Source organism: Anas acuta, chromosome 3 (assembly GCF_963932015.1).
Source record: "Anas acuta chromosome 3, bAnaAcu1.1, whole genome shotgun sequence".
NCBI lineage: Eukaryota > Metazoa > Chordata > Aves > Anseriformes > Anatidae > Anas > Anas acuta.
In genome coordinates this window covers 110,997,643-111,023,552 of record NC_088981.1, presented here as the reverse complement: position 1 = coordinate 111,023,552, position 25,910 = coordinate 110,997,643, and the positions used below count along the sequence as shown (strand labels likewise).

Genomic DNA, 25,910 nt, shown 5'->3' with positions numbered 1-25,910 from the left:
AAAGAGCCTGACATGACCAAGGTGCACGAGTTTTGGAATGAAAAGAGTAGAAAGCCTCCTGTTTATAAATCCCAGCCCAGTGATCAGTGACTCTTATTCTAAACTTTGTTCTTACTCAGCTATCTAATTCAATATTACAGCTTCGTGATGTTTTTTTTTGTTGTTGTTGCCCCAAGCCTTGCAAAGCTTACATGGTTTTAATTTCTTAACACAAAATACACGTGAAATTGGTTGCCCTTCTTTTAGAGTAAGTCCATAACGAACCCAACCTCGTCCTCCTGTGTTAAGCTCCTGTTTGTCCAAAATGAGAAGACAAACTCTTTGCCTTTGCTGTAATAATCAAAAATACATTAATACACATCTGTAAATAAAAACACATATACATACTTCACGTCCTTACTTTCCATGATAAAGTTAAAAGAAGAGGTTAAAAGTGGGTGTTTCTCTTAGGTTTTTGTTTCTCCTTCCTAAAATGTAAATTCTTTTTCCTCTTCATGTAATCCTTTATAATATTTAAAGGTCTTCTACTCCTACACTGAAAGGCACTGCAGATATTAACCTTATTTTGCAAACGCACACTTCTGTGAGGTCTCCTGGTGTTGTTATAACCATTTTATGAATGAGGAAATACAGCCAGGTGATTTACTTGAGGGGAAAGAGCGGTGAGGTCAGGGACACAAGCCAAGAGTCCACTCAGTCCCAGAGCGCTGCTTGAGACACCCTCTTGTTTTTCCAGTCTCTTTTTCCCCCCACTTTACTTCATTTTTGGCTAGTTACAAAGAAGCTACAGAACTGAGACACAGATAAGAACGTCTTGGAAACACAGGGCTGTTGAGGTTTTAAGAGCGAGGTTTGGTCTGCTGTAAGAAGCCCAGTCTGGAATTCAGGTTAACACTTCGGATGGGATAAAACACTTCATGGCACATGCTTCCCCCTCTGAGGGCACAACTAGAAAACAAGCAGCAGTCCCATTGTTTAAGATACTGCTCTAATGGGTTTAGAAGCTATAGGATGAGTAATCCTTACAACTGTGTTAAAACTTGTGTGTAACTGAACAAACAAGGAGCCACAAGGATCATCAGAGTGTTGGAGCACCTCTACTGTGAAGAGGGGCTGAGAAACTTTCTTCTTTTCTTCTTTTTTCTTTGGGTTGTTCAGCCTGGAGAGAAGAAGGCTCCAGGGAGACCTTACAGCGGCCTTCCAGTACCTAAAGGGGGCTACAGGAGAGCTGGGGAGGGACTCTGTCAGGGGGTGTAGTGACAGGACAGGGAGGAATGGCTTTGAACTAAAAAAAGTGTAGATTTAGACTAGATATACGGAAGAAATTCTTTACCGTGAGGGTGGTGAGGCACTGGAACAGGTTGCCCAGAGAAGCTGTGGGTGCCCCATCCCTGGAGGTGCTCAAGGCCAGGCTGGATGGGGCTTTGGGCAGCCTGATGTAGTGGAGGTGTCCCTGCCCATGGCAGGAGGTTGGAACTGGATGGGCTTTAAGGTCCCTTCCTAACCCAAACCATTCTGTGATTCTATGAAGTGCACAATTCCAAAGATAAAATAATTCAATGAAACACGAATGGAAAATTTTATCTAAACACACAATAAACTAGTTTTGTTTGTTTTCTAAGAGTCTACTATAACTTCAGCATGTTAAAGAAAAACAAGAGTGCTCCTGGGTATGGTAGGAGCCCAGGGCAGCAGGAGGGCTCAGTGGAAGGGCACACTGATGATATTAATTCATTCATTCACTCACTCGTTCATTCATTGTGCTTCCAGACTCCGTGTGCTTCCTCTCGGCCAGCAGGCTCCTTGACATCAAATCCAGAGAACACCTCACATCTGCCTGGCTTTCATCAGCCAACACCCTCTTGGGCTGTGCTGTACATCAGTTTCTCAGGGGAAAAAGAAGAGCTGAGATAACTACTGCCCTCGTACCTCCACTTTTTTCAACACAGCTACTTGTCCACAAAATGTGCAGAGGTGTCTGAAACCTAAAATAAATGTGGGAAGCACTGAAGACCAGTAGCTCTTCTTATCTCTCTGCTCGCTATCAACACAGTGGACTAACCATGTCCGTTACTCCCTAATACAACTGTCATCATTTACATGCTTTGTAGCCTACAAATGGGCCAGTCACAGCGACTGACTGAATAACAGGAAGATTACAGGTTGTATGACTCCATTACCATACGGAAGAATTTTGCAGCCAATGTTTCTTCCTACACTACTGCAAGGAATAATCCCAATCCAACATTTCATTGTATTTTTTTCTGCAACGCAAACCATTTCTCAGCTCTCTGGCACCCAGGTTTCCAGCCACAAACTCTCTGAAGTCCAGCCTGCTTTATTTGATACTGTTTTCCCAAATACTTTAGGAACTTTTGCACCTGAAGAGGAGCTCTGAATGTGCTACAACAGCAAGTCTTACAAAAACACTTCAGAAATGGCTCTGCAGTTTCAGCTAATCAATGTATGGCAAGCTTTAGCACCCTTATTGAAAAAAAAATGAATCGTTACCATCACGTCCCCAGTTATTCTTTACAGCAAGGAAGGACTGAGCTCTTTATCTGTTTACAGTGCTTATACAACCACTGAATTCAGGATTGGTTAGAGAAAGACAGAAAACCTAATAAAAACAGAAGTACTTCTTGATTTTCTACCTTTTATGCCAATTCAAATAGTGTGTTCTCAAAAGTTAAAATCTTTTTAAGTCTGGGGAGAAAGAAACAACTCTTCCAGAGTTGGTACAGCCTGGTAGAAAACATAATAGATAAGACCTTTAAATAAACTTATATCCCCAGCTTTATCAGAGGCTTGCTGAGTTCTTTGGACAGATCTTTTCCCTCCTGAATTTCTCTGTCTTTTACAGAGGAGTAAACAATGCTTTTCCATTTCCAAGGGGATTTATGAATGAAGGGTGTAGTGTTTTGATCAGATTCAACTTTAAGAAGTGTCCACAGGGGATTAACAACAGCAGTTCTTTATTATGGTATCAAGCATGAATTTGCATTTGACTCACAAGAGTTTAAAACTCCTACATTCCCAGCCAGGAATCTGAATAACTGTTGAAAAGGAGGTAAGCCATGTAAATGGCCTCACACAGAACAAGTTTTTATGGCACAGGTAAAGATAATTTTTTAATGAGGTTCTTTCATTCCGATCCAATGCCCTTTCAACACCTCTTCTTATAGTTACAGCCTCTGAAGTCCCCAGAGTTCATCCATAATGTCATGACTCCTGAGCTCCAGCCAGGAAAAGGTAGTATGCTACAAAATGGGCTCAGCCCCAGTTAGATGATAGCTCTCAGCTGTGCTGTGCAGAAGCACTGCTGACTGACTTGAGGAACAGGGCAGGAGCTGTGAACCTACCCCTGCTATTTATTTTACTGAAGACAAGGTGCATATGACAGCAGAAGAAAACTGAAAGCAGAGCATAAAAGGAAAGCTATTGACAGGGCCGTCTGGGCACTCCAGAATTTCCCCTGGCAGGGTGGAACAGATGCAGCCATCGCTTTTCCAGAGTTGTTGCCAGCTGGCCACTGTGGGGCACGGAGGGGCTGGGGAAGCTAGTCACACAGGCAGTGTGACAGAGGAACATCTCCTGCCCTTGTCAGTGGAGAGAGACACTTCCAGAGAGGGATCTCAAGCCCAAGCCAAGGTTGGGAAGGCTGGGAAGCCCTGCAGAGAAGATTGCTCTTCTCCACCAACAACAGGCATCCTGCAGGAAGACTTCTCTCTCGCCGTTTAAGTCACTCTTTATGATCTCTACTGTACCTTCTTCCAGAAAAAAAGAAGAACAGTTTCAGAATGAAAGAAGATTAAGTGTAATTCTGCTTTTCCTCTGTGATTAAAGCATGTGTGGATAGTGGTCAGTTACTCTACCTGCAGAAAGCATGTCTTGATGCTCCTAACACGGCTGCATATGCATGGCAGGGTGACCATCGTGTACTACAATTTCCAAGCAAGAAAGCCATGAAAGGACAGAATAACCCCCTAATAAGAAAAAGTAATTTTGCCTTACAATGAACATAGGCAGAATCCATTCAGACTAATTCAGATCACAACTGAAGATAACCCTGAGCTGTAAAATTCAGATTCACAGCTTTAAATACTGCAACATACTTCTGTTAATATACAACGCTTTAGCTCAGGCCAACATAGACTTGGCAGTTAGCCCATGAATTTCAGTCTCAGATTCTCAACCTTCAAAATAAAACATGCAGGAGAAGCTTTTCAACCAAAATTACAGCTTTCACAACAACAACAACAAAAATTGCTTCAGTTCTTTAGGGTGAAAATTGTGCATTCCAGTCTGAAAACAGCAACGCTTCATGGTGATGCCTCAGGAACTTGTCCACTGTGTGACTCATCCTCTATTTTCTTTTATGTGCCCCACATATCACTAGATTTCACCTCCTAAAGTACCAAACCCTCATCTTCTACTGGAAATCCCAGTAGAAGCATAACAGGAATTTATCCATGGAGAAGAACAAAAACCTAAATTACTGTAACTATAATCCCTTATAGTGTTATAGCCTGATTTCCATCATGTTTTTGTTTTGTGTACATATTTTTGTGTACCTTTCTCTCCCCTTTTGTGTACCTGACCCTCCCCTGTCCCAGCTCCATGCCGTCCCCTCGGGTCCTGTCGCTGTCCCCAGAGAGCAGAGCTCAGCGCCTGCCCCTCCGCTCCCCTCGTGAGGGAGCTGCAGGCCGCCATGAGGCCTCCCCTCAGCCTGCTCTGCTCTGGGCTCAACAAACCAAGGGACCTCAGTCTCTCCTCAAACACCTTCCCCTCGGCCCTTCACCATATTCATAGCTCTCCTTTGGACACTGTAATAGCTTAATGTCCTGATATTGTGCCACCCAAACCTGTGACCTCAAGGTGAGGCCACAGCAGTGCAGAGCAGAGCAGGACAATCCCTTCCCTCGACCAGCTAGCAATGCTGTGCTTGATGCACCCCAGAAGTGTTAGGTCTTACCAAACTAAAACTCTTCTATTTCTCACTGAGAACAAAACAAAAGATGTCAATCCTGCTAAACCAAGTTAGTTGCATCATTAAATGTGCAAAGGGAAGAGATTTAGAGCAGCAAGAGACCGAAGAGAACCAGTACCTATGCCGGGTTAATCTAAAAGGTCTGGGAGAAGAAATCAGACTTGAAATACCATGAACAGAGACAGAGGGGGGATTACAAATCAAATGGGCCTAACAACCACTGCTAGAACACTGAGTTTTGGGAGACCTGAGATGCTGGATGGGAACTAAAGGACTATGTTGATAGCATAGACTTGGTGTTGCTTCAGTTACAATGATCCGCCACGGCCACATCATACACAATCTTTCATGCTGAGTGATGTGCAAGGGAGTACAGACTTCTGCAGCCAGCAGCCTCTTGAAAAAAATAATTAAGATTTACAATGCCCTGAAGTAACCGAAGTGAAATAACACATCTCAGTTGCGAGATGTCGCTTTGAATACAGGGCCCCTTCAGAAGGCCCCTGGCGCTGGTTCAGTGAGGCTCAGCGGAACTCGTGCCAATGCTGCATCACTGCTTCCCACAGCAGCGCGGGTTTCCTCCGAGGCCTCCCATTCAGTTGCTTACCAGTGCCAAAAGATGGGCATCATATAAGCTCCTCGCCAATGGTCTTCCCTGAGAGCTCCAACCCAAGGAGTTCAGAGGAGCACCGGCCTGCAGAGATCCCCAGCCACACAGCAACAGCTTGGGTGATACACCTGAAACGTGGGTGCCATATATCTTCCCCAGAGAGATGACAGTGTACTTTGTCTAATTAAAAAATATCACCCCTTCCACAAGCCCTGCCTGGCTGAGCTACCTGGCTTAGGAACCTGATTAAGCTCTTTATCTGATCAATAGAGAGCGAGGCACGTCCAAAGGCTAACTATTTAGGTAGCCTAAGGTAACTAAGCTCTCAATTTAGACTTCTTAATTAGGTAAATACGGTGATGTCAGTTCTATTTTGTCAATAGAAGGAGAAAAGCCCGTCACTGTTGCCTGCTGATAGAGTTTCTCATTTAAATGATGTTGTAACCACTCGCACATTGCACTAACAAACACTATTTACTGCACTAGGCAGCCCCAGTTCCAACAGCTGTTTGTTTTCTAATAAATTGTGAAAAAAAATCAAAGAATTGCTCAATCTTGTGAGGACTTGGAATTCTAATTATCAAGAACTGATGCAACCCTATCAGATCCTGGTCATTAAATATATGCAGGAGCTATAAGTATGCAGAGTGGCACATTAGGATCATTGAAAACAAGTGTGATGAGGATACAGCAAAAATATTTTGTTTGAAAATAGCAATTTGATTTTCTAGAAGAACTGTTTGGATCAGTTCCGTGCTTTTAAAAAACTGATGCACAGAGGCCACTGGCTCCTTGTTACATTACATAATCTGATTTTCAAACTTTTTTTTTTTTTAAATAAAACTTGAAATCAATGTCTTTCAGGTTTTTGTGAGGTAGGAGTAGGAGGTTTAATTATTTGCTAGCAATTTCATTTCTATGCACAACGGGAATAGAGCATGATGCTCCAGCACCTCCATGAAAGAAAATCCTATAGAGTTTAGTACATGCTCCACAACAGAAGCTAGCAGTCACCAAATTATTCAGCATGTCTCATACTGGCAGGGAACTGTCTGTCTGGGGAAAAAAAAAAGTGCCTGTGTGTGTTCTCTTGAAGAAATCTATAATCTCCTTTACTCTGCAAGACAAAAAAATAGAAATCTCATCCTGTCTTTTTCCAAAATGAACAGAAGACAGAGTTTACAGGCAATCCTACTCTTCCCTTTCTTTGCACAAAGAGCATTAGCAGCTGTCCAAATAACCCCTCAGTGCCACAAGGATCACCTTTAAGGGGAGCGATGTCCAATACTTAGTCAAACTGTATTTGCAGCACAGGTTGCCTGTAAAAATGCTGTCGGATAATTTCAAACTCCTTTTCCGTTTCACTTACCCACATTAAATAGCATCTAATACCTGAATTAATTTCACTGAAACCAATGGGTACAGTGCATGGTAAAACAGTGTTCAGTGCAGAGGAGGAACTGGGAAACTTGAGGCTCTAGTTTATTACTCTGATCCTTTCCCATCAGGCAACAATCCGGTATGTTCAATTTAAACTCACTAATTTAGCTGCTGAAGCTACTACATTTCTTCTTACAAATGGCTGCACCCTTTTTATTTGTCAAATCATTTTTTCATGTCAATAGTCTCTTCTTATAGGAGTCTCATGGCGCTTGCAAGCATTAATTTCAAGACAATTTTGTGAGGCGCAGTCCTCTTTCTTGTCAGATTTCAAAACTGAAGGCACAAGTAATATGCCTGAAATCAGTCACTAAGCTGACAGCAAAATGCCTAGCAAAAATCTCCTCAAACTTTTGCTTCAGGATTCCAATGACCATGCCACTGCAATATTTTTAAAGGTAACCAGTCTGCATTAAACAAGCAAAGATGAAAATTTTACTGCTTTTATCGAGAGTTTTAAGATTGACAAATTGTGTCTGTAGGGCATCAAAGGAACATGTTCTTGACTGAAGAGTCAAAACTACTTTTTGCAGTTATGACTCACTCAAGAAAAAGGATGTTTATAAGTGCTTAGCTGCCTCAAATATATTTTCAGAGTGAAGTAAAAGGCTCTCATCTTTTAAGCCAGGACAATTTGCAGAAATTACATCAAGTAAAAAAACTATGCGAATTGGCAGGTTCCAAAAGATGGACAGACATCACACTCTCCTGGTACAATATATCTTGTGAACATGCTCGATAAAACAATTAAGTTCTTTCTAGGTAAGCAAAATTCATCTGGCTCTGTTTCAAGGCTCAATTATAAATGTCTGTTACAATACAATTCTTATTAACGTTAGCTCTAATTGCATTGCTTGCTATTCTTTTTCAAAACTATCTAGACAGCTTCCTGGAGACAAATAACTTTGATTGAATTCCCTCCTTAGCTTCCTCGCAGTTACACATGCACAGCTCTCACTGAAGTTGTGCAGATGTTTCAGAACACGGGACCAGAGGAATAGCATGCTCCCGTAGTCACCTGGTACAAAACACTTTCATACTAAGCTGGTGCACATCCAGTTATACAGATATTGAGGTTCATATATGACTATATGGCACTCTGCGAAGTTATTCTGGACTTACCTTAGTCTTTTGAGATTGTGTCTATTTAGAGAAATCTCTGGTTATCACTGCTTACGCTTTAAACTGGGTTGATTTTGATCCAAGAAAAATAGGCAGATCTTGTTTCTTCTTGGCAAGTGTTGTTTCAAGGGAACTGCATTGTATTTGTATCATGTTAAATGGAAAATGCTTTTTAAATCACAGTGAATCTGCCATATTCTGAATTGTTAATGTGCATCTATGCAGTCTGCTTCTGTTATTAAAAAGTGTTTTTTAAAAAAAAGGCTTTCAACTGTACAGATACAAGCATAACTCTCACATTATACCACTGCCAAAGGTAAAGAAACAACAACAAAAAAGGCAATATAAAGCACTTTTGGTAACATATGGAAAAAGAAGACAATCTGAGTTTGTCCTCAGATCGTTACGAAAAGAACAATTAATCTTTTGTTCTGCTTTAAGTATAGACCTGATTCCTAAAACACAATGAATCCATATAGCAGATCCGAAATAACTGGAGTGGTATTCATTTACTCCAACAGGGAATTTCACTTTATGAGTTTACAGAAAATAAATTAAAAAATAAGTACCTGGTGCAATTCTGTGGCCATTGCCTAAGTCAAATACACCCATGGAAGAAGATATCTGTTAGAAGCTCGCTTTAGGAAGTAATTAATGATTTAATTGCCTTCATGGTCTTACTCATAGAAATCTGTTCCAGCACACTACAAATACTGACCATCTAGTTTCTTCTTAAAAAGCATAATTGTATTATTATCACAGATTTACAGATGGGCAAGGAGAAAGACAAGGAGGTTAAGAATTAATTCACCTTTACTATGGGCTACATAGGATGACACAAGAGAATGTCAGCTCTGAATAACTTGGAAAAAAAAAAAAAAAGCTGCCCCTCTTACAGATTGAGCAGATTGAGGACTTATGTACAAAAAAACTTATCTGAGGGCACACCATCAGCTAGCAGGAGGGCCAGAAACAGGAGTCAGCTTCCCAGAATGCTGGTTTTACCATACAGCCAAAGCATTCACAATCTCAGCAAAGGTTTTGTTGTATTTAGGGGCACTTCTCGCTGAAAGTCACGTTTTTCCATCATCTTCATAAATCTTTGAATATTCTGCACTGCTAATTCCTGCTGCCAGAATAAACAAATTTAAATCACGGGAAAGCAAAGTGCAGAAAATGCCTCAGTTCTGTTGATACACTCCAGGACTAATGATAGTGTAATTTGTTTACTGGTAGTACTATCAGTGCTGCAACGTAACCTGAAGACCCAAGCACAATTAGGACCCTATTACATTAGGCATGAAGAAGGAGGCAGTTCATATCCCAAATTGCTTGCAATCTATCAGCGTACGAGGCACACAAAGCACAACTATCATTCTGCAGACAGAAAACAGAAGGAGCGAGCAGATTGCCAAAAGCTTTCAGAAGCTTGCTTAAAGAAATCTATGACACAAACATGACATAAACCACTGCTGCTGGAAACGCGTTTCGATGCCAACTCACTGCCATATCTACTAATCCCATTACTTTGCTGGGTCAGGTAGCTTTTGAGACACAGCACAGATGCCGGATGATAAGAAATTATGTTTCACAGATCATCCAGGTTGGAAGAGACCTCTAAGATCATCGAGTCCAACCTCTGACCTAACACTAACAAGTCCTCCATTAAACCATATCACTAAGCTCTACAATTTCTTAAGAAAGATAGAACATGGGGGAATTTGATCACTTTCTTCTGTCATACACTAAGACCCAGCTTCATATTCTATCACAGTCTTCCTATGTAATCACTAAAAAAGGAGAAAAAAAGAGAAAATCGGTTAAATTAGAGGTTCCTTCTAAACCGTTCCCTAGCGAGGTTGCACCTTAACTCCTGCTGCCACTGGAACTTCGGTTTATCCACTAAGGCATCAAAATGCATTTGTGAGTCAGACCACAGAGTCTGCTCCTGAGGTTATGCATCTAATTGAATGAGGAGAGAAAAGAGGCAGAGCTGCCACATTTAACAGCGTAATAGCTGCAGCGCTGACGGGAGTGTAAAGCTCAGTCACAGCTCTCCCTCATCTTGAGGAGATTCCAGTTCTCACTTCCCACTTCTCAGGAACACGTAGGGTTGTCAGACTAGAAACTACCCTGGTGAATCCCTACCTTGAAGATGCACGAATTGGAAGGTGCATAGGATGACCAGACAGGACTCAAAAGTTCTGCCAAATACCTAGGGTAGCAGCCTGTGGTCCTCTGTGGGTGTTTTCTGCATTAGGCTGGGATGCTCAACCTCTAACCTGTTGCAGATGGACTGCCAGGACAAACCCTAACAGACAGTTTGCTCCTAAAAACCTTTTTTTCCCACATATGCTTCAGAAGCGAGCTGCAAGCCTTTTTCTCCTGTAGTGGTAGCAGCCCACTCCTGCCCATGCTCTCTCTGTCACCACTCCTCATTCTATGGCAAACACACCTCTACGAGCCTGTTGGCAAGGGAAGGGAAGATGGGGAAGGAAGACAAAATAGAGCCCTTGAAAAAAAATAAAAATAGAGTCCTTGAAAATTCATAACTTGCTCTGGCAGAAGCAAGCCCCTTCTGGTCTCCTCCTCCTTGCCGGAAACTCTCAAGACACAAATACCTTGTGAACAATGTTTTTTCCTAAACCTGTTCCAAAAACCGACCCCTTCAGGGAAGCAAGGTACCAACTGTGCTAAGGACATCACCACCACTCAGTGCATGCACTGGTATGAGAGCAGGAGGGCTGCTGCAAGAAGTTACACGGCCAAGCAAGCTGTCAAGATGATGACAGTGGGAAAAATCACTGGATAAAAAAAAAAAAAAGTACAGAACTAATTCTGGAGACAGGGACTGCAATACAACTCTTCCAGCACTCTCACATGAGTGCCTGAACCAATTACTCACTCTCTTGCTTGCTCCTTTTCTTGCCCACAGCTCTTGCACCTCCTCACGTCAGCTTTCATCTCCCAAGAATGTGACAGCTGCAAGTTCAGGTTGTGGCTATGACTCCTGTCTGGGGGAAAAGGGAACTAACACAGGTTTGCCTTGTCTGAAGCAACCGTTCAGCTAGTCTACATAAAGCTGGATCCTACAGGTCATGTTTTTGACTGAAAATGGCTGTTACTGCTGTGCTTCATGCTCACAGCACTCCAATGAGGTTGGGAACCTTTTCTCCAGGTCTTGATTGGTGCATGGTTTCCTCACTTCTCAGACTCAATGCCTCTTTGACAGGCTTTTGTGCCTAGCTTCAAAGCACTGTATAGGCTTAACACCAAGCCAACTTGTGAGGTTTACATGCTTCTAGTATTAAGCAGCTTGGGAAAGCAGGATATCTGGATCATGTCTTCATACCTAGGTGTCTCAACTCTTCCTAACTCTCATTTTGGGTGAAAAAATAGATGTTCTCCAGTTATGTCTGTAACTTGGGTACCCATCTGCTAAAAATATAGGACTACTACAAGTGTGGGGAGAATAAACATTAAGTATGGTGTGGCCTAATAAGGTCATATAAATAGGACAGATCATTTCAAGATGAATCCTAGACATATATGGAACAACACCAGTATAAAATGAACTTATACTGTATTTAGATAACATAATCCTAATTAAAATTTGACATTTACATCTCAACTTTCCCCATTGGAATAAAACACATGATCCACTAACCATGGTCTCCCTTTTACAACATTACCACCACAGACTGCTTAAACATTGCAGCAGCATTGAAAGTGAGCTCATGAGCTTTTTTGATACCTGTTCTAATCTGGGAGTTCGAGAACACCACTAGCAAGGAGACCACTAGCAATGGAGAAAGCACAGTTTAGGCTGGAGATTGATTTAATGAGTTTTCATGAAGTCTTTTATATGAAAAGCCAGCTTGTGATAGCCTCATCTAAGGCGTTATCTATTATCAATAAGCGTATGCAGCATTTTGTTATCTTTCCATATTCATCATTCACACTCTCTTCAAAGCTACCCTGCAGAACTGTACTTTGTGGCAGCCACAGACCACAGCTAAATTGTCACCTCAAAGTGTTTTTTTTGCCTTCTCAGTTCTGGCATTTAAATTTATCTAGAACTAACTGGAGGTGGGAGGTGACAATTTTGTTTCATGAAAACTTTTGAAGTTTGGGCTGGAGGAGAAACATATCTTTCAGCATCTTCACAAAAACAGTTTCAAAACATCTATTTTCAGATCCAAGTCACAGAGGAACGTCTGTAAGCGCTGAGACTGGCACAGAGACCCATGTCTTTAACTTGCCCACTATTCCATTTCCAACCAGAGATCCTTATATCACAATACTCTGAATATATACAAGTAAAGAAGCTTAAGCCCTGATATCCTATGTCCCAAACCGGTGTGCTAACTCCCACATAACCTTCTGAGGAGATGATATTGAAAGTATGTCAAAAAGCTTCCTGAAAATATAAATACTTCATTAGTTTTACTTCATTAGTAATACTTCATTAGTAATAATGAATAATTAGTTATAAGCTACAGAACCAAGTACAAAGCTGAAATAAAGCAACAGTTACTCATGATCACTTTCCTACAATATAGAATCCTGAAGGAAAACATTACCTTGTGGATCCATGCCCAGAACAATAGCTGTCAATCCCCACATCACCTTTATTTTATATAATTAAGGAAAAGACTGCACAAAATGGCAGCTCTTGATGTGAAATTCACAGCTCTGGACTCAGGCTGCAGAACTCTTTGCATCCTTTTGGCAATTTATATAACTACATACAAAGCACAGTGCTACAAACTGATTTAAAGGACATTTTCCCTCTGTGTAAAGGTGGGGTGTAAACAGCTCCATTAGCCAACTCACCGCTTAAGATCCATGCAAGTCCATAAAGCAGGTGTTAAACAGACCTTGTATTGATCTCTTCAAACTGGAATGAATTTTAGTGCCAATACATGGACACATGCTTTTCAGATATAAACAATCATTAATTGTCTGTACCAAGATCAGACGCTGGAAAAATATGAACCCAGTATTTTCACTGCTTCACGCTCAATTTCATTTGCTGACGTATTGACTTAGAGAATCAGGTCCACGGTTTCATCTGTCAACTTCTCACCGTTAAACACTACACCTGGCAAATCTACTAGCAGGCACAGCTAGCTCCTGTAGCCTGAACAGCTCAGCTAGAAGTCAAATATTCAGGAAACCCATCGCAACACAAGCAAATTGATTATGAATGGCAGAGCAAAGCAAAAAAATACAACCACATCAGAACTGACAAAACACTTCTGAGCATAAAGCAGCTGGTAATGAGAGAGTATTCAGAAGATACCTTACCTGTGTAGTGCACCACACACGTCTGACCCTTCTTTGGAAATGTCCGTCCTGTTAAAATTATAAAAGGTTATTCTTTTATCTTCTCTGATTGAGCTAGGCATGTTTAACTTGTAGGAGGAAAATGCTAGACTGAGATTTGTATTGACTACGCCTTATCAAATCAATTATATGCAGGGCAGGAATGGGTAGAGCTTAGGGTAGAAGATTTCAGCTTGGCTCCTATTTAGCTGTTAGACCAAATAATATTTTCCTCACAGTAATGTAGTTTTCCCTGTATGTGTGTGCATTACATATACACTTCCATTCTGTAAGTGCAAAAGGACTGTCAAAACTTCATGAAATATAACCTTAAAATTCTCAGAATGTTTTTGGTATGATTTTTCCAAGTAAAGTCTTAGTTTGACATTATAAAAAAATCCATTTGTATTCACATTTCAACACATTTCACTTGAGACAGCTCTAGCAAGGGCATCTCTAATTAGCAGGGAAGGGTTTTACAAAAAAAAATCACATACAAAGGCAGTTTAGTTTGGTAGTATCAAGCAACAATAAAGCAATGATACACTGAGCTCTTGTAAGAGCCTAGTACCTACCCCTCAAATGTTCATACTGAAAGGAAAAGAATGTTTAAATTTTAGTCTTGCCACTGAAAAATTGAATTACTATTTCCATGTTACCTGCTGTAGGTACTGCCAAAGGCACTGAAGAACAGGGGAAGACCTTCCAGGCTCACAAAGGTGTTAGTTGCATAATGAAGCAGCTAACCTTGATTTCTAAAGCAATGTTGGCCAGGGCTGAGCCCAGGCTCAGAAGAATGAATGAGACTGATCATTAATGAACACTCTTGTCAGAAAGTTGGGAAATGGGGATTCAGATAGAAACTAAGGCTCATATCTAGTTTGGTTCTCTGGCCTCCTTGGTCTGAATTAACATGGTAGCAAGTTATTCGTGACGGGGTATAACACCTAATAAGATATCAGCTATGTACTTAGGACTTGGATGCCAGAAACAACACAAGCAGGAGAGCAGGCTAGGATGAACCGAGAGCTGTAGAATGAAACGGAAAAGAAAGAGAAGATCCTCTACTGACAATGGAGAAATCATAGAGCCTTAAGAGAAACCCAGCCTAGCCTGGGAGAGACAAAAAGACCACAAAAGGAAGAAAAGAAAACATGCAAAAAATAATAAAAAAAAATAAAAATGGGAAGACTGCTTTAGACTAGACAACTAACCTGAGGAAAGTTATGCAAGACGAACCCTACGCTTGGTAAAATAGGTGTTATTCACAGGATGCACTGTTAAATATAGCACAGAAGGAGGGAGTATCAGACCCCACCGCCACAGATCGCACCGCGGGAGCAAAGTCGGCGAAGCTCCACAAATTCACATCCCAGCTGAATTAGAAGCAGAGATTCCCAGGACCAGTGACGAGCTGTGGTTTTACGACAGCGTTTTCGAGTCAGCTGATTTTGATGAAGGCTTGCAACCCAGAGAAATAACCCGCAGACCCTCATGTGGAAGAGCGCGCTGCTGACAAAGGCAGCCTTGATGCGTTTCAGCACTGTTAGGAGGCTGCCTGCCACCCTTTATGCTCCCTGCACCGCCGCTCACCCCCTTGCCAGGGCTCTGATTTTACAACCAGGAGCTTTTCTGATCCCCGGAGCCAAAGATCACGGAGGGAGAAGTCCAAAAAAAAAAAAAATCCCAAGCCGAAAAAGAGAAGAGAGGGGGGGTCACCAAAGTTAAGCGGCAGGTGGACTTGGGGAAATTATTATCAGCCAAGGGTGAACCTGGGCTATTGGAGGGATGCTCGCGGCTGTATGCTAGAAATCGCGTTCTCCTCCGATAAATAAAGGAATAAAATGAATAAATGTTAAAAGAACAGCGGCAACAGAGACCTCTGGGTGTGCTCCAGCACGGTGGCACAGCACGGGGACCCGACCGGGCTCCGCCAAGGGGACCCCAGCGCCAAGCCGGGGGCAAGGAACCGGGCAAAGTTTTGGGGCAGGGCTGCCCCCAGCTCCCCAATTCCTTCAGCTCCAGCGGCTGCCGGTTGAAAACCCCATAAATCCTCCCCCTTTTCCTCCGCTTGTAACCAGGAGCCTGGCGGCTGCTGGTCCCCCCCCCCCGGCCTCGGAGCTCCTCCGGCAGCCTCAGGGCTGCCCCCCGCTCCCCGGCAGGTCCCGTACCGTCTCCCGGAGAGATGGTCTCGATCTCCACCCCCATCTCGGCTCTCAGGAGCGGCTCTGGCGGCCCCTTTTTGGCTCGGCACGGCTCGGCTCGGCTCGGCACGGACCCCCCGGTGCAGGCATGCCCCTCTGAGGCCGGCTGCCAGCGGCCTCCCCGGCTGCCCGTCAGCCGCCCGCAGCCAATGCAGGGCAGGGGCGGGGAGGCAAGGGAGGGAGGGAACCCGGAGCCCCTCAGCCCCAGCACGGAGCCACTGAGGTGTCGCCGCCGGTTCCTTTAGGGTTGTGGCCGAGGAGAAGGCGAGGACACGAACGGGGGTTGAGGGGGAGGCGGTGGGGCCATGCCCGGCTCCCTGACAGGGCCCGGCCGCGGGACGGGCAGCGCCATCCGAAAAGCGCCCGGCACGGGTGGCTCCGGAGCTCGGCGTTTGTCCGGTCAGACAGAGCCGAGGAGGGAGTCATCGGCATTAATTTATTGCATTTTGAAGTAAATTTAAACCCTTTTTTATCTTTTCCGCAGCACCGCTGTTGGTAATGGGTGGTGGCGGTGGGGGCAGCCCTCCCGCAGGTAGCTCTGAGGCACCCCGGCTTTTACCAACCCTTCCTTCCCTAATTTGTATTTTAAATAAGAAAAAAGACATCTGTGTACATACTACATACATGCTGCCATGATGTGAGGCTACATATTTAAAGCCTGTGCACTTTCAGTTGGAGAATTGGTGATTTTGAAGGTGGTTTTTTTACATATTTTGACGCAGAACACGCAGATCTGTAAACAGAACTACCTCTTTGTGCTTGCGTCCAGAACTATTGCACACAATAGTTTGTGAGGAAAAATTTAGGTAAATGGTTCTGTGATTACAAAGTCAAAAACCTGTGCAAGAGCTACAGCTGCTTCTGGTGGATGTACCTGAAATAGATGGAAAATACTTTTTCCTCACAAATTGTTGTGTACATAAGTCTCGCCGTTCCCAATGACTCTGAGGAAATAGTCCTGTTTGCAGTTCTGTGTGTTCTGAGTCAAAATAGGAAAAACAAATTCAAAATCACCCGTTCTCCACCTGAAAGAACTGTATCCAGCTAATTCCAACCTGCGCTTCTCTGACACTGCGCTTTTAGGATTTTTACCTCTTGTAACCTGGACTTTGTTCAGGGAAAATGATCTTCATCTGCACAGGGCAATTGTCAGGATGATTTAAGTGGGGAATTACTGTATTGCTTTGTAACAGCAATAATGTGGTACTTGCATGTGTGCTCTGAACTACGCTGACCACCTCCACACCACTTTTTATACTATTCTTATCCAATTGTTCACCCACAAGCTCTGTGTATGGTTTATTTTGACTCAGACACTCTGAAATTACTGGGCTGGATGAAGATCCCCGAACAGTGAATGAGGAAGAGGCATGAGTGCACATGAGTTCAGAAGTAATGTGGACTGGGTAAGGATTCCCTTTGCCTGCCTCCCATCCCAGTTAATTCAGCGTCTGTATATGGTAAATATAGATTCAGCAATCAGTTATTTCAGTTGATCGTAACAGGTCTGTAACGGTGCAAATTCTGAAAAGGGATTATTTTTTTTTTTCAGTTCAAATCTCAGAATGTCTTTTTATTTCTAATCGGTGCAATGGTACTAAAGTGTATTTGAGAAACAGGAAAATGCCAGGCAGGAGGTAAGTGGCACAGAAGTATTAAGAAGATGTGAACATTGCTAATTCCAGATGTGCCTCAGAGTCATTACAGAGCAACACTGGTGGCTCAGAAAATGCTGAGCATATAAGTACAAAGTGAAATTCTAGATACACTGTGTCCTAGCAGGGCCCTTGACTTTACAGGAAAGAGCTGCTTTCATCCAGGCTCCATGTAGATGTCTGTCTTCTTAGACAACCAGAACATCAGAAGGCGTAACACTGATGAGTAAAAGCAATTTATACTTTGCTGGGCTCACATTAGACTTTGTAAGTACATGTTTCCTCTGATCAAGGGTATGTATCTTTCCATGATGGTGGAAGAATAGCTAGCTGTTCCTGAGTCACTTCTTGTGACGGGAAGAGACTGGACTCAATCACTTAAGAGGCAGAGTTCAGATGAGACCACAGTATTCAGGACTCTGAATGTCATCACACACAATAGGCCTTAAACCCAACATCCTCAGACAGACTTAAAACGATCAGAAAAAAACAGAGCCCACCTAAAGCAAAAGGCACAAGCCACAGGAAGGGATTAGGAGAGACCAAGGCTGTGACCTAGGTTTAAACCTACTGCATTTGTAAGTATCTTAACCCATGGTCTCTTGTCCTTGCTGGGTCCTTAAATGCAGACAGACAGCTTATTCTGGGCGTGAGCTAATTAGATCCCCTACACCATTATTCCCAAGCACTTGGAAGGAAATGTGAGATTCAATTCCAAAATGGAAAAAAGGATCTGTAGAGGGTGTCTCAAAATTGTTGAGTAAATACATATTTATAAATATTTGTTGCCATAGGCATCAAACAACAGATAGCATTGTTATTTTTCAACTTATTGTAACTGAGATCCTCAAAGACACTGGTGTTAGCAACTGTGCAGCTTACAAAGATCTTGGAAGAGAAGAGTAAAACAAGGAATGTCCCATATCTTCAGGAAAGCCTTTGAAATACATGGAAAGTGGTTTAGGATTGGCAGAGAATTACAAGAGAGGCAAAAACAACAAAAGGGCCAAGAGGGAAAGTAATCCCATGACCAAGGGAATCACTGGAACTCAATTATAGAAATAGGAAAGCAATATTTTAAAGAATGTTCTTTCAAAGCTGTTGCATGACATCTACCTCCTCCCACGCTGGGATCTAGTGTATCTTTATCAAGGAGAAAGTTCATTAGTCTCAGCTTTCAAGGCTCTGCAGAGCTCACCTTCCTGAGCAGTGCCTCACCACAAGACCTTCCCACAACATGTCCTTTTATCCTGACAACAAAAACAGCAGCCTGGAAAAGCAAGGGAACCCTCTTTCCCAAACATTACGTTGGAACCACATGACTCCAACTTCTAAAATTCCTCAGTGGTCACAACAAAAGATGAATTGGTCACAGCCATTATGAGATTTTGCAGAAATCCCAAACCTCAAAGTTTAGCAGCTGAATATCTCGTTTTCTTTAGCTAAAAGCCACACAGCCTGCACTGTTTACAAACTGTGCACTTCCACTTTTAGGAAGACAAAGAGTTTTCAAATTTTGAGGGTGTTTTAATTTAGTTCATAGCTTAGCTCATAGTTCCTATATTGTGAAATCCCATTCTTCTCTGCTTTGAAAATCTACAAAGGCTCTACAAATCATGTGTAATAAATTCCATATGTGTGCAAAGAACTCCCCTTGAAGGCCAAAGCACTAAATTGCCCATAAACAGACAGCACGAATTCTGCAAACATAGAAATTCATGGATGCCACAAACAACAACAACAACCAGAAAACACACGTTTCCCACACCAGCATCCTTGGGGAAGGACTCATTTTACTTTGAAACCCAACCACTGTTCTGTGAACGAAAAACAAGAGCAAACTAAGGATATTTTACAAATCCTGACCTTTCCCCTCACTGAACCAACAAGCGCTGTCTAGTAATTTTAATCCAAAATTGTGCAGAACATGCAAAACCAACAGCACGCTGGAAAAAAACAACGAAAATAAACAGCAGGCCTGCACAGTTCAGCAGGTCATGTCACTGCAAAATGCTCCTGTGCATCGCTGGCCACGATAAGCAAAGTAGAGAGGAGGTGTACACGGGGAAGAGCTCCAGCTCATCAGGATATACACCATGAATTGCTAGAGAATCAGTTGTGAGGGCGAGGAACGTGGTAGCTTATGCTCAGAAATGGAGGCAAAAAGTCCACGACACCAGGATCCAAGGGGGACGACTTCTAGAACACAATTTACCACTTCCAAAGAATGTGATTTTGGATTAATGTCTTTGGATTAGTATCTTCTCTCACAGGTTTCTGTCTTTCCAGTACAAGAAAAGACACTGATGTGCTAAAACAAATTCAATGAAGAGCCACCAGCATGGTTAGGGGTGAGGATGAGAGATCTGGGTTTGTTCAGCCTGCAGAAGACAAAGCTAAGGAAGGATCTCAGTCTCTGTCTACAGCTGCCTAATGAGGTGGAGATGCCCAGCATAAGGACAAGAAGCAACAGACACAAAGCACAAAGGAAGCTCTGACTAAATTTAGGGGAAACGTCTTCACAAGATGAATTTTCCTACAAAGCCTTGGGGAATCTGACTGAACTTTGAAGCTGGCTGGTTCAAGCCAAGCAGTTGGACCATATGGCCTCTAAAGATCCCTTCCCTAAATTGCTCTATCAGTAATATTTTTTCGTACCAAACTCAGAAGAGAAGGAAATAAAGCGGTGGCAGTGAGGTTGACCACACAGCGCTAGCTGTAGATTCAGGACATCCATGTGTGTAAAACCTAGTTAGCATCTCAGGTGCCATATAAACATGTAACTGCAGCATCCATCCAGGCTAATTAGCAGCATGTAGATTACTGCACTGATAGTGCTTCACTGCCTACCATTTTGAAGCCAGCTTGCTGAAGTTAGACTCTGAATTGCTCTGTGCCTCAGTATTCCACCTATGTAATGAGGATGATAATTTTGCCTCGTCTATTTAGATTGCAAACAGTTCAAGAGCAGAGGTCCTCTTTTATTATAAATAAATGTAACAGCTTGGGGCCCAAAGCCTAAACTTGGGGTCATGTGGGGTGGTCTCACCACCAACATTTCTCGTAATAGCAATATAAAAGCAGACAGCCCAAGAGGATTAATATTTCTCTTTCATCCAATCTTTCTCACAACAACAACAACAAAAAAATGGATAAAAAGAAATGTAAGCAAGTCTGTCTTTCAAACTGAACAAAACAGAACTGGAATCATATCTATAAACAGTAAACTAATTATTCTGCTCTGCCATTTCTTTGCCATGGAAGTGACAGAGGGATCACTCTGAGAAACTTTGTATTTACAATGCAATACACTTGCTGCTCTCTCCAGCAAAACTCTTTCCTCCATAGTTTTGGTATTTATTCTGCATTGTGAAGAAATGTCACTGGCTAGACATATTGGAAGCAGTTCAAACAACAGGAGAAAACCAAACAACCGCAAATATTAGCTACAAGCTTCTGATTAGTCTTTCGATGATTTTGGAAAATGTAACTATGGAAAAGAAATTAGCTGGCGTTCTCAATCCTCCAGATAAATGAATCAAGGGAGCTGGGTAATGGATTCAGAAAATTAAGGCTATATTTGTTTTCCTTCAATCTGCATGTGGAATGGTAATGCCGTGTAATGAGTTCCTAGAAGCTCTGGACCAAAATGATTTGAAGTTACAAATAAAAGATCTTCAGGCAGAGAGGTAGGTTGTAGACCTCACAGAACAGCTATGAGCAGGACAGTAAAACTTTGGTAAAACTTTTGTTTTGTTTTAATTTGTTTTCGTGTGATACTCCAGGGACAGATTTAACTCTAGGTAAGCGCCAACAGATCTACAATAGGCACTAAAAATCTGAGGCTTTTCAGTTTCATCTCTAGCACAAACACAAACACTAATCTTTCTGGCATTCAGCTCCCCATCAGGGCTGACCCAGCGTTTGGCCTTTGGCACTCTTACAGAAAGGAAAGGCTGAGTCAGCCTTTCTGGGTCTTGCACCTATGGAGCCAAGGTGGCTGAATCCTGGGAAACAGACATTTAAGCTTAAAATGACCCTCGAGTACAAAAATTTCTAACCCATCCTACTGGTGAAGTAGGAGAGTATTTTACTCTTTTGCTTCTAAATTCAGGCTGTATCTGAGCCAGAACAGAACCACCGCAGCCTTTCTGTAAAAATTTGGACACGACAGGATCTTCAATACAATTCTACCTAACACTTCAGCTAGCTCAAACTCTACCTAACACTTCAGCTAGCTCAAGATAGTTCTGTTCCAGTCTGCACTGAAAGTTTAAAGGTGAACTATTTAAAAAAAAAAAAAAAAAAAAAGGTGAATAGCAGCAGGATGTTAGCACTAATTTTAATTATTAGGTTTGTATTAGAAAACATTCACCAAGGTATTTGTCTATATTGGGGGGAAGAGTTAGGGAGTAGGAAGTCCTCTTAAATCTAAGTAGCGTGAACATTTCTAGTGAAGACCAAGCCAAAGATGGTCTGTTGCAAGGGTTTCCAAAAGATCTGTGAGGCATCTCTCTTCAGATACTTCTGAAATTGTCTCTTCATCATCCCTGAAGCAGAACAGCTCTACCAGTGAAAGCAACAGTGAAGATATTTGTGTAACCTGGCCATCAGACACGTTGCCATCATACACCCCCCATACTTGAAGCAAAATTAGCTGCAGAGAGAGACCTGACCGTCCTCCTCAATCAATATTCTCAACCATGGTTTAACTGCTTGAATAGATACTAGAATCCACTTGACTCAGAAGCAACCAATTTTGATGTACTTTATGAAATTTGCTTTCTAGTGCTCTTTCCAAAACAGATGCTGCTAAGAGTTTGACTCTTTATAATGTCAACCAACCAGTTTCAATACAGGGTTGTATCAGGGTCATACCAACCCGAATCCCATTACAATAATAAATTATTTTCTCAGTGCTGACAGAGTCTAAATGACCTTTACAAATTATCAAGCTGGGATAAATACGTATCTGCAGAATATTATCCTTTGTTCTTGTTCAAGTTACAATGGGCTTTGCAGTGAGAGTGATATAACTGAACGCGCACGCTACAGCGAAGAGTATGTAGCCATGCAAGAAGTTCCCAAGTTGTTTGATGCATTTGGTGCAGGTGATAAAAATATGGCTCCAAATGTACATCATCGTGTGAAAATAGAAGATACTATAAGAGATTTCTTTAAAAGCAAAACAAATGTAATGCCTGTGAAAGAAAAAGGCTGGCAATTTGGAAGCCGAATGCTGACTTACAGATGGAAAGACCTATTAGATCATTCGTTTCCTCTCTTTGCCAAGACAGGAACAGTTCCTAAAGAACATTTCCTACTCTTCTGCCTAGTCTAATTTTAATAACGTAAGTACTGGAGTTTCTATCACTTTCCTTAAGATTCTCTTCCACAAGCACAGCTTAAGCTCAGCAAATCCTCCTTTTTAAGAACAGTGTGGAGACTGGCATATACAGACAGGGGGTATTAAGCCACAAAACTGGATTGAGACGGGGTGTTCAGTGCTGGGAGGGGTGTGGGTAGCTGAAGAACGAGCTGTCGTGGGCTGATCACTGATCAACGTTGCTAGCTGTAACAGGCACGCGTGTGATGCCTACGCAGCCACTCCTTGGCATTCATCTGCCCATAACCACGGCCTAGCTGGGTACATCAGCTAGACTCATAACGCAAGATTTATTGTTCTATTTTAGGTGCTTCGGGATGGGATGAATCATGCCTTGAAAGTGGCTGTTTTCACTGCTGGCTTTGGAGAGAATCAGTAAGCAGGGTGAGATGTAGACAACCGTGGTGTGTATGCCTAGAGGTGTGTTACAGAGCTGAGGCTCAACTCGGCTGCCCCTTGGGAGCTTGGGTGCTGCCTTCACGTAGGCACATTCACTGAGGCACATTCATTTGGAAAATGGTTGCCACCCCTACAATTAAAAGTGGGATGAATCTCATTCTCTGTGATCATGTTTGCATAGCCACCCTCTGAGTGCTTGCCTTCCTTAGTCCTCTCCTGTCTTGCTTTAGCATTGTGAAACACAGAAAAGATTGAGCCCAATGGTCTTGCTGGGAGCAAGAGTAAAGTGACCTTCCACAAAAGTCTGGTTCTCTTCCCTTACTGCAGTGAACTCCAAGTCTCACTCTAAACCACAAAAGGGAAAGCTTAGGAGATTAATAATTCCTTCACCAACTCTGCTATCCCCATCTTGCTGGACTGCTGCGTTAGAACTGAACGAGATTTGACTTTATACTACACAAGAGAAGGAGTTGCAAGAGCCACGAAGACCAAAAGAGCTGTCGACAACACTCCTGTGAGACTGTGATGCTGAAATGTGGAAAAAAAAAAGAGACACAGAGAGAAGCTGTGACTTCCCTGCCTGAACTCTTCTTAGTTTATTCTTCTAGTTAGAATACAGCCTGCCTAAAAAAGCCTGGGGCTTTGCCTTTACATAATAACTTACATTATTTATTTATTTATTTTTAATTAACCAAGCTTCTTATCAGTTTCCTTGAACGTATTTATTTAAACAATATGTTTCATTAGGTCTTCACCTGGCACGTACCTACCAGAGCTCACCAGCAGAAGAGCGGGTTAAATCCCCTTCTGAGAGCAGCAACAGCTCGCAGACATATCGCTGTCAGGAGGATGCTGATTTACATAGCGTGATCAGTAGATCTGCTCTGACAGATTACGTATTTTGTATCTTTATTAACTGTGCATCATTTTCACATTCTGTTCCAGTCAGCCTGTGACAGATCTATTTTTTAAAATCAGATCTCAAGGAAAAGAAACGTCAATGTGGAGAAATAAGTACATTACTCAAGCTTCTTGAAAGTATTCGAGCTAAACGATACATCAACTTAAATTGGTGAAATCATGGCAGGGAGCTTTATATAGAAATATTTTTGAAGTAGAAATATCACAAAGCATTAGACATTTTATAAATCTGAGTTAAATTAGTATTAGAAAAATTATTACTGTTATGTTTTCATTACATATGGAGCTGAATCTGTCTTCCTTTGAAGTCACCAGGAATATTAACATCAATTTAATTAACTTGAAGCAAGATTTAGCCCAGAAGGAGTTATTTTACCATGAATAAAGGAGAAAATGAAGTCTGAATCTCAGCTTTTCCAGCAAGGCACTCAACTCAGATCCACAGAGATACTGCGATACCTATCTCCCACTAGACAGGAAATAGGCAAGTAAATATATTTAAGAGCCTGGATCTCATTATCCCTGATTCATATTGAACACAAAAATATTCACCATTTCCCCAGACAGGTGAATAGTAGGTACAGCAATGGGAGAAAACAGCAATATAAAAAGAGTATTATAAAAAAGGGTAGCTCAACCTCTGCTGCTCTGAGGGCTGGATTTGGTTTTTCAGGGTTCATTGAGAACGATGGGAACTTACTGCCACTATTTAATAGTTATGTTCTATCAACATAACTACGTGTTAGCTATTAACATACCATCACAGGATGGTGTTCAGTTCTGGACTTCGTTTGGTGCTTCCAACAACCACCTCCTCTGAAGAGACACAGACCGGCTGGCTGGGATCACTCTGCAGGACAGGGCCAGCAAAGGTGCCACCAGCTGAAATATTTGATTTAAACCGTGGGTGACATTCTGATCTCAGTAATACCAATGTTATTCAGTGGCAACGTGGTGCTAATAGGATCAGAATCTAGCTCAGTGTCCCTGTAAAGACTGTGGTCGCTCACTGGACTGTCTCAGATTACTAGCAGATTACTCTGTGTCTCAAAGAAAAACTATAGCATTGCCAGGACAGCTTTCAATTACCAGACTTTATTTTAGGCATTATATAGGTTTCTGCATGCCAAGGTGACACAGAAATATCACTGAAATGTTCTACCTGTTACCAGAAAATTATACTAAGTGAGTAAAAAGAAAACCCCCGGCCCCAAATTGGATCATCTTTCTCAAAAATGAGATTGTGCCAAAAAAAAACCTCATTGTCTCTTTCATTTGCACTTTGTCTGTGCCTGGAACTTGATTTGATCCAGATATTATTTAAATTCTGTAATCACAGCATAGCTCTAGTTTTTTTCATTTGTTTATTTCACAAGTCTTCCATTACTTGGAAAATTTTTTAAAGATAAACTGTGAACTGTGATCTTTCTCAATTTACTTTCCTCATGTATGGTGTTCAGGGAGGCGATTCCGTTCACACCCAAGTTTCTGGCCCACCTTATTCCCTCCACTCAAAACCCGCTAAATGAACCATGGCAGGAAATTTTCCTTGAGATCCTCAAATGTTATCTCAATGGAGCCGGAGGTTCAAACTCAATTGCATACAGAATAAACCTTGTAGGGTGTCCAAGCTCTGCAGATTTCAAGAAACACAGACTCTTAGAGATTCAAGGAAAGGGGACAGCAAACTCTTCAGAGGTTCTCTGTCTCCTTGGTGGGCCTCACCTTGAATTCACTGAAGCTGCATTACAAAGATTCTTTGTACTCAGGGATCTCGGATTCTCCTTTGCTTTGAGCAAACAGTGTAACTCCATAGATACTAAGGCTTTTTACTGATTTGCTTCAAACTTTCTAG

At 42.1% G+C, this 25,910-nt stretch overlaps 1 protein-coding gene across 2 annotated transcripts in view; it reads right to left on the bottom strand.

Moving 5' to 3' along the window:
• Positions 1-16,299, bottom strand: part of FKBP1B (FKBP prolyl isomerase 1B) — a 43,326-nt gene extending 27,027 nt beyond the window's left edge. Inside the window, exons 1-3 of one of the 2 annotated variants that reach the window (XM_068678766.1) lie at positions 15,662-16,299; positions 13,473-13,520; positions 11,068-11,176 (exon numbers count right to left, since the gene is read on the bottom strand). In XM_068678766.1, the coding sequence (XP_068534867.1) occupies positions 11,068-11,176; positions 13,473-13,520; positions 15,662-15,698 (194 nt within the window). In that variant the 5' untranslated portion in view covers positions 15,699-16,299. The remainder of the gene's footprint in view (positions 1-11,067; positions 11,177-13,472; positions 13,521-15,661) is intronic. The other variant, XM_068678765.1, reaches the window with a different exon arrangement.
• Positions 16,300-25,910: the final 9,611 nt, after the last annotated feature.